The 10,989-nt window shown below is 39.4% G+C and overlaps 1 protein-coding gene and 3 non-coding genes across 4 annotated transcripts; 2 read left to right on the top strand and 2 right to left on the bottom strand.

The window, feature by feature from the left end:
• Positions 1-740: 740 nt before the first annotated feature.
• Positions 741-813, bottom strand: trnav-cac. The gene has a single exon. It is a non-coding gene; the product is annotated as a tRNA-Val (tRNA).
• Positions 814-1,679: 866 nt separating this feature from the next.
• Positions 1,680-1,752, bottom strand: trnav-cac. The gene has a single exon. It is a non-coding gene; the product is annotated as a tRNA-Val (tRNA).
• A 2,477-nt stretch (positions 1,753-4,229) lies between these two features.
• On the top strand, positions 4,230-8,641 carry LOC102301911 (15-hydroxyprostaglandin dehydrogenase [NAD(+)]). The gene is made up of 7 exons (XM_005923137.3): positions 4,230-4,466; positions 6,091-6,214; positions 6,304-6,410; positions 6,690-6,786; positions 6,911-6,987; positions 7,883-8,040; positions 8,152-8,641. The coding sequence occupies exons 1-7, from the start codon at positions 4,374-4,376 to the stop codon at positions 8,285-8,287; spliced, it is 792 nt and encodes a 263-aa protein (XP_005923199.1). The 5' UTR covers positions 4,230-4,373; the 3' UTR covers positions 8,288-8,641.
• A 2,275-nt stretch (positions 8,642-10,916) lies between these two features.
• trnav-aac lies at positions 10,917-10,989 on the top strand. Its single transcript has one exon. It is a non-coding gene; the product is annotated as a tRNA-Val (tRNA).

The raw sequence follows: 10,989 nt of genomic DNA on the forward strand, positions 1-10,989 counted from the left end.
AGAAAAAGTAGAATTGGGCTGAAAGATCTATCGCTTTATCACCTCTTCAGGTTTTAAATTGTGTTTATAAAAAGTAACTAAGTAATTAATTACTTTTGAAAATAAATAATCAGTAAAGTAACAGGATTACTTTTTTGGGGGAAGTAATCAGTAATTAGTTACTGATTACTTTTTTCAAGTAACTTGACCAACACTGCTTATGCACTGCAGCAGTGCAGCACGTGACAATTAAAAGCTACAATTAACGCTGTTAATGGTGACTCACTCATTGTACTTGAATCCATCTAATTTCTTACCTTGTTAAGGTGACCTCGCGCTGTCTTGACCTCGCTGTCTTCTTGGGACTGCTGTCCATCCTCCTGCACTTCTCCATGGAGCCACTGCATCCCTAGCAGCTAACATTTCGGTTAAATTCACACATTTATTCTGCATTTATTTTCAGTTTTTTTTTTTTCTGTCATGGCTCTAAACTTCTTCAACAAGCTGCATGAGAGCAGAGCGAAAGTAGGGGAGGGGCCGTTGGCGTTAAGTGATTTGATTGGGTAATAGTGTCAGCGATGAAAATGAACATTTTTTTTTTGTGTAATCAATCTCTATCCGGCTTTAACTGTGGATCCCAGTTTCTGTGGTCAGCTTTTCTTCTGAGTAAATCTTCCTTGTTAAGTTGCTCCTTTTAATTAACCTGAGTGACCTTTGCACATGCCCATCGACAAGACATTTCTTTCACCCCGGACCAAAACTGTTTCCGCCCGGTTTCGAACCGGGGACCTTTCGCGTGTGAGGCGAACGTGATAACCACTACACTACGGAAACCATGACGTGATGGCTTTCATCCCTGACCATTAGAAGACTCAGAAGTGCGAGAGTCGCTGTGTGCGATATTTTACAGTTATGAAGTGCATCTCTGAAGAAACAACGCACACAGTTTGAGTGGCACAGACCATCTGATAAGCTGGCACGGTAAGCTGCAGTTAAGTTTGACTGAATCCCCTCTGAACACAAACACATTACACTGAAATTGGCATCATTTAAATAAAATAATATCGCTGCATTCATGTGTTTGCAGGTTAAGCTGATGTTCATTATTATTGTGTCCAGTTTCTGCTGACGAAAATTCAGCAGAATCTGTTTTTTTTCTGTGGAGTGACTGTCACATATGTAGTACATAACACATATACAGTACATATTTTGATTGTGATTACGTAACTCATAGTACTTGCACGTCACATCTTGATGCATGCTCAGTGGTCCAGGTAAGTAAATCCCCAAAAGTTGATTCTGTTCATCTGGACGTAGCGTTTTCAGTGGGAGATACGTTTCGTCACTCATCAACGTTATTTCTTCAGTCTCAGCAGGTTTCCAAAATCTTATAAACAGTATATTTGCATAATGAGTGAAACTAGCACCACTGAAGGAACAATGGGCTGGGAGGTCAGTGCCTTGATCATTAATATGCAAATTCTCATGACCATTGATCAGTGGTCAGTCATTATGCAAAAGTACTGTTTATAAGATCGGGGAAAGATAAGAATGAAGAAGTCACTTGGATGAGTGAGGAAACGTGTCTACAAATGATACGCTACGTCCAGATGAACAGAATGAAATTTTGGGGACATTTTCACATAAGACTTTTGTATGTATTGGTATAACAATGGATATACTGAAATGTAATATAAATGTGTTTCCGCCCGGTTTCGAACCGGGGACCTTTCGCGTGTGAGGCGAACGTGATAACCACTACACTACGGAAACTGCCCGAGAGATGTCAAAGGGTCCTTTCTCCAAAAACTGAACTATAGCTAGATCACTGAACTCAAAGACATCCTACAACACAAGGACGAATGAGCGAAAGTAGTTTTCAGTAGTGATGGCCCGCTTGAAGCTGAAGCTCCGGTGCGTGTGTCAAAAAAATCAACACACTGCTTCAGAAGCACTGTATCGAAGCTTGATTCGTTTGGCCAGAGTCACGTGATCGGTGACGTCCGAAGCTTCATTTAGAACCTAACTGCTTCGGTATCTGATTCAATGGTTTATAAGGAAGCGAATCATTCACGGGATTTGTGGAGTGTTTTGATGGTGACAGATAGCGAACCACTGATCATTCCACTGAGAGATTTGGAGCCAGCGAGGAATAGAGGAGGTTCTGTTGTGTGGGAGAATTTTGAGTTGATTTTTGTCAATCGGGTGGGTTTTCCAGCTTTGTGTTCTGGCCGTTTGCTTTTGTTTTGTGCGTGTTTATTATATCTGAAAACGGGAAAAAGGTAAAATGTCAAAAATCTGCTTCCATAATATAAATATCATTAAATAACTTTAGAAAAACTTCCACTTGACTCTTTACATGTAATGTTGTAAAAATATATATTTTATTGTTTAATTAATCTGAAAATGTTAGTCTGCCAAATGTGCAGCAATTGAATTTATTTATTCTCTTTAGCTGATAGTTTGTGGGGCCCAGGTAGACTGTATAACTGCATCTCTACCAGTTTCTCTGCACTCCAGCCTCCTCTGGGCCATGTGAAGGGATTTTCCTTAAGGCAGGAGAAATGATCTCCACGAAAAGGAACAGGTTCGGCCATCGCACATTAGAACAAATTCTCTTTTTAAATAAAAATGAAAAAGGGTTACCTTAAATGCATCATGTTTTTAATTTGCAATTTCATAAGCATTTTCCCTTTCCATTTCACAATCAATTCTACCCCCAGGTCAAAAATATGTCTGGGAAAATTTCCCTAATATAATATTATTTATAAATACACCTGTCTAGCGATTAATTGCATAAGTGCATGGAGGCAGGACCTCAGAGCAGAAGCATACTCCATAATGTGTTGTACATTATTATATGTATATATTATATGTAACGTGGTATTTTTCAATTATTGTATTTACTAACATCAAGAAGTCACAAGCAAAGAAGACCACACCATGGTGCATGTTTAAACAAGGAGAGTTTACTGGTCAAAACTATTTATTAAACAAATAAAACACATTTTTTTAACCACCAAAAAATACACGTTCAAAGCAACACAACAGCGGCCCAATATCAGACAAAACTCCACTCTGTAGAGTAGGCAATCGTAATGAAGCAGTTGGTTTTATTTTGTGGATTCAAGCTGCTCTTTGTATTTTTGGCCACCAGATGTCACCAGAGAGGACTGTGTTGAAAAGCTTCGAGTAATGAACCGTTTTTCAATACAAGCTTCAGTGCTTCAGAAAGCTTCATTTGGCCATCACTAGTTTTCAGCATTGTCTTCTATTGTTATTCTATATGTAACAAGTGTCACCTGGCAGTTTGTTGCTCTCTGCCAGGTGATTGGCTGAAGAGCTGTGAAAAGGTAGTGGGTGTGTGGGAATCACGTCTTTGAAAAAACCAGAGGCAATTAATTCACTCAGGTGCGAGTGGGTATACTGTCGGTAAGAGACTTTTGCCATTTTTGTTTGGATCGTTTGCTATTGCATGTGCCTTTTTTTTTTTTTGTTTTTTTTTTTTTATGTTTTTTAATGTGTCATTGGACTTTTTTAGTGTGATCCACGAATTTTAATAGAAGAATTGATCAAGCCCTAGATCGACTGCGCGCAGGGAAACTGATCAATATTGTAGGTATATTGAGTGTTTGTTGTGCTACAGTACTCTGACAAACGAAGAATGTGGATGAAAACCGAACTGACTCTCAAAACACCCAACCCTTCAGATAGGGCTGTGCGATATAACCAAAACCTCATATTAATTTATGAACACAATTCCCAGAAACGTATAATTTTAAAGATAAAAGTGTTCTGCCAGTGGAGATGCTTTCATGTATCAGATTTTTTAAATTAAAGGTCTACTTTTTTTTTTTTTTTTTTAATTTAATTGAACCTCTGACAGTAAAAGTATCAACTGCTGTCTCTATTCAGATTTGTTTGGCCAGCCTGTTTGCCTCCTCTTTTCAGCAGCAAGCCACAGATCAAGTGTGGCAGAAGAAACATTCCCACCGTAATTTCTGTGGAAATCGTGAAGTCTAATTTATTTAGCAATCTTGCAGCTTTAGAATAAATGGATTAAAATACAAAGCACATTCTTCACTGGCAGCTCTAAACAGCCCAAGAAAGTCTACCCCAAAATGAGTGCAAGCCATATTTGGCTCAGTTAGACTATAGTTGGCCAAGCTGTGTTCTCCAGAACAAGTCTGCTGACTGTGGTCTATTGATTGATTGACACATTGTTATTGCTTGTACATTCACTTGCTCTCTCTTGCATGTCATACGTTAGAACCTGCTAGTCTTCCTGATGGGTGGTGACAAATAAAAAGCCACCAACTTCTCTTTGTTTCACATTCTCTTATTTCTTTGCAGGCATATGGACGCTGACCTTCTCAGTCCCTTCTTCTACTGAAATGGCTCTGAGCGGTAAAACTGCAGTAGTGACTGGAGCTGCGATGGGAATAGGAAAAGCCATAACGGAGATTCTTCTAAAAAATGGTGCCAAGGTACGTGTGGCATTGTAGGCATTGACTGAAAAGGTAGACACATCATCATTTAACAAATCAAATCAAATCACTTTTATTGTCACATCACACATGTGCAGGTACATTGGTACAGCACATGTGAGTGAAATTCTTGTGTGCGAGCTTCACAAGCAACAGAGTTGTGCAAAATACAAGAATGGCTACATCTGAAACTAATAAATATATGTACAATATATAATAGTATATGCATTTCTGGATGTGTATACTAAATATTTTTCTACGTGTGTGTGTGTGTACACATATTTTACAAATTAAATAGAGTAAACAATAAATAAAATATATAAAAATATACAGAGTTGACAGTTAACAGTGTAGGAAGAGATATTTATTATATATAAGATAACTAAGCAAGTTGCCTGGATTCAGATATTTTTACACTAAGTTACAGCTCATATGATCAGCTCAGGAAAAGGGCATTGGGGATCAATATTAGTTTTCTTCATAGATAAAGATATCTTCTTATTAAACTAATCTCAACTGTACGTGAAGATGCAGCAGCTTTATTGGTGGTGTACGTTTCCACAGAAAACTTACCAACACCCTTTAGTTGGAAAAAACAACTAAGAAAGTTGTTGTTGACATCATGCCAAAAGTGAGGTGAAAAGTAAAAAAGTTGATTTAGTGGTTGTCAACCTGCGAGGGTGCGGGTGGGGTGTGGTGGAGTTGTGGTGCAGTTAAATTAAACTGAATGATTTTCCCAGAGAAAACAACCAAACAAGAGTGTTTTATTTTTTATTTTTTATGATATCATGCTAAAAGAAAGGCTAAAAGGCTGAATGTGATTCTTTACTTCTGAGATAAAAGAGGGACATAGCCTCAATCTAGTCTTTAAATCTTTATTTGCCTCAAGCAGTTCAAACAAAACAAATACATGGATTCTCCTTCAATCAGAAAACCAGTCAGTCTGCAAGCAGTTCACTGTAGCCAACTTCCTGAAAGATGAACCTACTTATTATTACACAGGATTATATATAGAACTGTGCTTCTTTCCCGTAAGTCTAAAGTCTTATGTGAAAGTAAGAATTGATTCTGTTCATCTGGACGTAGCGTATCAGTGGGAGACACGTTTCGTCACTCATCCAAGTGACTTCTTCAGTCTCATCTTTTCCCAATCTTATAAACAGTACATTTGCATAGTGAAAGATCAATTGTCATGAAAATTGGCATATTAACTTACCTCCCAGCCCATAGTTCCCCATTTCTGTACCGGCCTCGCACTGGTCTGCACAAACAACTTCTAAATATACTCAGGCATAGCGTGGCCAAATATATGTGTGCAATAAGATGCAGAGATGTAGGTGTGAAATCTAACTATGCGTACGTGCAGAATTAAACTACGAGCAACAGTAACAGTGGCCTGCATGCCCAACCCGGGCTTCATCACAGCTCACCAAGCTACAGGCAAAATCACAAAAATAAAGTAAGATTTATAAAAACTGGTCGACCTCACAACTCCTGTAGGCGGTGTCGGAACTTACCAACACCCTTTAATTACTGCAAGTCTGTCAAAGTAGTTCATATGTTTTCAAATAGCCTAGATGGGTACCTAACAAACTGACAGCATATCTTTCCTTTCTGTCAACAGGTTGTACTTCTGGATAAGAATAAAGCCGCAGGGGAGAGTTTGGTCGAAGCCCTGAGCAAAGAGTACGAACCAGATCGAATGCTGTTCAGGGAATGCAACATAAAATCAGATGAGGAGTTCAAAGGTAAAACACATGACATTGGAAATCAGATTATAAATGTTGGAGGTACAAAGGTTAGCATAATTGTAAAGCACTGTTTTCTCCTCTCTCAGCTGCCTTTCAGAAAGCCGTAGAAACCTTTGGAGGAATCGACATCTTGTGCAACAATGCCGGCATGTTCGATGAGTCTGAGTGGGAGAATATGGTCTCCACAAACCTTGTGAGAAAGAGAAAGCACAACAATTAATTATATTTCTAATACCTCAAATTTATGAATTGCTGATTCATTCAGAAAGATGTTGTTCCTTTTATTAGTTAGTCTGAAATAAACAATTGGCAACCTGAGAAAGTCCAAATTTAGTAGGCTTGGGTTACATTATTCTTCCTGTTATTCATCACAATGTTTTGTATGCAGATGACTGTATGAAGTGTTTACAGAGAGAAAACAGATTTTCACTGTATGAACTGATGCCAAAATGACGTTTTTTTCCCCCTGTAGGTTGGCTCTATTAGGGGAACTTATTTGGCTCTGGAGCACATGAACAAATTGAAGGGAGGTCAAGGAGGGGTCATCATCAATGTTTCATCCTTGGCAGGTAAATACTGTAAATTCAAATTGGAGACAAATTGGAGACATACCAGACTAGGATTGTAAATGTCATTACATTAACAACACTAAACTTAAACCCTGTACAATGATTGATATAACCCATCCTACAGGTCTTGGGCCTTTGCTTACAGCTCCTGTCTACTCGGCTACTAAACACGGGCTGGTCGGATTCACTCGATCCATTGCAGTAAGAGAGATTCTCCCATGAGATTGTTTAAGAAGATTTTAAAAAAATCTATCAAATTTCTGCAGAAATTAATTGAAACTAGAGCAAATTTAATACTAATAAAATGTTTGCCTTACTTTTTCATTTTTAACTTTATTGTTTGGCATTTCCTGCACATTGACCTCACAGTTCAGTCTGAGGCAGCGCTCACACATAACATCAAGTGAAAAAGAAAGCGTTCACAGGACTCTGCAGTGAAAAACACCACATTATTCAACAGCTTGTAGAGCCACCGTTTAGCAGCAATAATATCCAGTAACCATCCACGTATGACTCCCATTGTTGGGGAGAAATTTTAACTCGCTCTTCTTTACAACATTTTTTCAGGTTTATGGAAGTTTGCAGGTATTTGTCTATGCACTGATCTCTTTGACTGCAAGTCCTTCATTATTTTCTTTTTGGGCCATTCTGTCGTAGATTTGCTGCTTGGGAGCATTGTCCTGTTCCATGAACACATTTTAAACAAACCTGTACTGGTTCTGGACAGACAACCCCAAATTTGACTCTGGTTTTACTTCTACACTGGCAAACAGTTTGTGGTAGTTTGTTTAATTACTTTTGTCTGAAAATGTTCCTAAACGGTTACTACAATTTTTTTTGGATGGTTAAATTTGTAATCCAGTGTGGAGGTGTACAGAGGCAAAATTAGAAAAATGTGCAAACATTGTGCACATCCACGATATGTGCAGAATCTTTCAGACTTCATCTTTAAATTTGGAATCTTTGGACACTGAACTTCAAAAATGCAAATGTTGAAACAAAGAACACTTGTTGTTTATCCTCACACTACGCTTTCTATATAGATGAAATGTAACTTAAAAAGCCTAACTATATGTTGTTGTTTTTTTTCCAATAGGCTGCCTTTGCAGCATCAGACTATGGTATACGGGTCAATGCTATTTGCCCAGGTTTTGTTCAAACAAACCTGATCTCTGAAATCAAATCTCAAACGGGCCAATTTGCCCACCTGGTAGATGCAAGACTTCAGATGCGAGAGAATCTTGGGGTGTTAACGTAAGTCTTTGTTTGTAGTAACCCCTACAACATCAACATTTTGGGGGGTTTCCCCCTCTACAACTGGATTTAAAATAATCTTAAAATGCATATTGTATCTTTTTGACGCAGTGCAACCGAGGTAGCAGAGTGCATCCTTGAGCTGGTAACAGATGAGACCAAAAATGGAGAGGCCCTCGTGATCATAAAGGACTCAAAATTTTATGTGACTTTCCCAACACTGGATAAGAGCAGTGACAAACCATAAAATCATCATGTATATATCATTCTTTAAGTATACTTAAAGTATACTTAAGTATACTTCTTTAAGTATACTTGAAGTTAAAACACACACACACACACACACACACACACACACAAATACTGCTCAAACTATGTTTTGTTTTGGTTTTGCCCCCCTCATAAGATTTTTGGTATTGTGTGTCATTCTGTACCTTGAAAAGTTTTGAATGAATTCTGGTAAAACTTTGTAAGGGTTTGGAGTGGGGTCATGTCAACAACCTATTAAAATTTGGCTTACATCCAACAAGGTTTTCATGGTCAACTTAACGATTTGTTGGTTAAAAATGGGCAAAAATCCTTATTACTTAGAGCACCTCATAAAGATTTTAAATATCATGTCACATTTGATGTCTGACCTCTCCTTCAAGGTCAAATAAGGTTAAAATATTCATAAAATGTCTTTTATCTTTAAACTGTGCATAAACGACTGTAGTGTGGTATCATGTTCACCTTACACAAGAAAGTCTGGTTTCAGATCACTACAGTGAACTAACAATCTTCATGAACAATGAGGCTTCTGAACTGTGTCCTGATTCCTATTTGAGAAAAGAGACATACGACTGAAGGTCCATAGTGCATCAAAACAATGATTTTATTAAAACACATATATGTGGTGAAGATGGGCTCTGCAAAACATCAGCCTCGATCTCCCCCGAACAATAGGTGGGGTGTGATATTTATAACATATGATGACCAGTAATCTGCATCACTGCAGATGCATGTTCCAGTAATTCCAGGTAGGAGATATTCTAAAAAAGAACAGCTACTTCATTTGTTTCTCCAGATGCTTCCTGTTATTCCACCCTCTGCACTTCAGAACAGAACTTGAGCATGCCGTTTACAAGCAAAACAAGTCTGTGTGCAGGCAGACTTATGTCTGTGTTTTAACCTCAGTACATGACCTCACTCAACAAAGACCTTTTAGAAGTATACTTCCTGACTCCGTTTGAGTCATCTGTTACCAGGCAAACTCCAATGCAGCAGGCTGCTGAATGCACCCACACAGCCCTTTATTCCATCTCTAGACAACATGTATAATATGTGGTAAATTGTACTGTAAACATGTAGGCAACCTTTCAATAGCTGTACTTGGCTCCATTGATCGGGAATGCATGTTTGTGTTTGTGTGTGCCTGTTTGTCTGTGTCTATATGTCAGGTCGGGTCTTAGACTCCACCTCTCTGGAAACTCCCAGGCCCTCCAAAGTGTGGAGGCCTATCTCCCCTCACCACACTCCCTGCCGGTGACTGATGCCCTCAGGGGTCGGTGCATTGGTGGTTCTTGGTGTCCGGGGCTGGGCGCTCAGGTATGTACCAGCTCACTCCCGGTGGCTACTTGGCGGGGCCTGGCGCCTGTTGCTCGGTCAGGCCTCCTCTGGGGTGCAGGGGGCCCTCAGGGCTCCAGCCTCTGGGCCTGCGGCTCATTTCACTCTGGCACAGCTGGCTGCCGGCAGAGCCGGTGGGCACGCCGGTGCAGCCCCCTCTAGCTTCTGCTCGGTGGCTACTGGGTGACGCCTCGTCTGGGGATCCTCAGCCATTCCCATGAAGGTGGCACGGATGCCCCTCCGGTGGTCCTCCTTGGGCTCTCGCACTCTGGGGCCTCTGGATGTCTGGGGCCTCGATCTCCTCCATGCCTGCTTCATGCCCTGGGGGACGGGGCTATGGCTCTCTACATCCTCTTGCAGACCATTACATGTTGAAACCATTTGAATACAAGCGCGCTGATCCACACAGGTGTGCACACGCGTGTTCGCTGTTTGTAGACTTAAATTACAGCTTTCTTGGCTGCTACTTCAAAGCACATTGTGCACTGTCTGTCCTGCGTGCTGCACAACAACATTGAATATTTAGTATTTACTGCTGTCTACACTTAGCTAGATTAATGCGATGGTGTTGTGTTTAGTATGTTGCTTTGGTTTTTTTGCTTGTTTTCTATTCTTTCTCAACAGGTGATCCAGGAGATTTTATTATATTTTATCCCTTTCTCACTGTCCCTCTCCCCTTCTGTTTTTCTTTTCCTTCCTCTTTCTTTCTCCCTTTCCTATCCCTCACTCATGTCTGTCCCGTCTGTAACATCTGAAAATAAAATAAATAATAAAAACAAAGGTCGATCAAATGAACCAATACGGCAATGCCACGATGATCCATTTGGCAAAGTAAATCCATTGGGTATCCTTGTTGGTCTTCAGACAACAATTCTGACGGCTAAAGAACCAAATGGGACAGGCAAAAAGAAAAAAAAATCCTCTACTAATACACTATTAAGTATCATGGGAAAATAATGTAAGTCATACAAACAAACAGCCAAGACTAGATTCTTTTGACTAATTTTCAATAAAATATTATCTGTCACTGTTGGGAGAACTTTTTTGCGACTTCTATTCTTATATTTTAGAACACATGACATTTTTAATGTTATCTAATCATTTTCTTCTTCGGATGCTGTCATAAATCATATTTATTTTAGAACATATGACAATTTTGCATATCATTAATATAATATAATATTGTACAATTAAAACATGCATCATATTCGCTTGTTTCTTTACATGTGCTGCATTTGTATTCCGATTGACCCTTTAGTGGCGCATGCGTAGTTTCCGTAGTGTAGTGGTTATCACGTTCGCCTAACACGCGAAAGGTCCCCGGTTCGAAACCGGGCGGAAACA

The sequence above is a fragment of the Haplochromis burtoni genome, unplaced genomic scaffold (genome assembly GCF_018398535.1).
Source record: "Haplochromis burtoni strain Fernald_Lab_line unplaced genomic scaffold, NCSU_Asbu1 Contig_66, whole genome shotgun sequence".
Taxonomy (NCBI): Eukaryota; Metazoa; Chordata; class Actinopteri; order Cichliformes; family Cichlidae; genus Haplochromis; species Haplochromis burtoni.

Coding starts and splice junctions, on each gene's coding strand:
- LOC102301911 (XM_005923137.3), top strand. CDS start 4,374: ATGGCTCTGAGCGGTAAAACTGCAGTAGTGACTGGAGCTGCGATGGGA. Junction 4,467..6,090: donor TTCTAAAAAATGGTGCCAAG/GTACGTGTGGCA, acceptor TTCTGTCAACAG/GTTGTACTTCTGGATAAGAA. Junction 6,988..7,882: donor GATTCACTCGATCCATTGCA/GTAAGAGAGATT, acceptor TTTTTCCAATAG/GCTGCCTTTGCAGCATCAGA.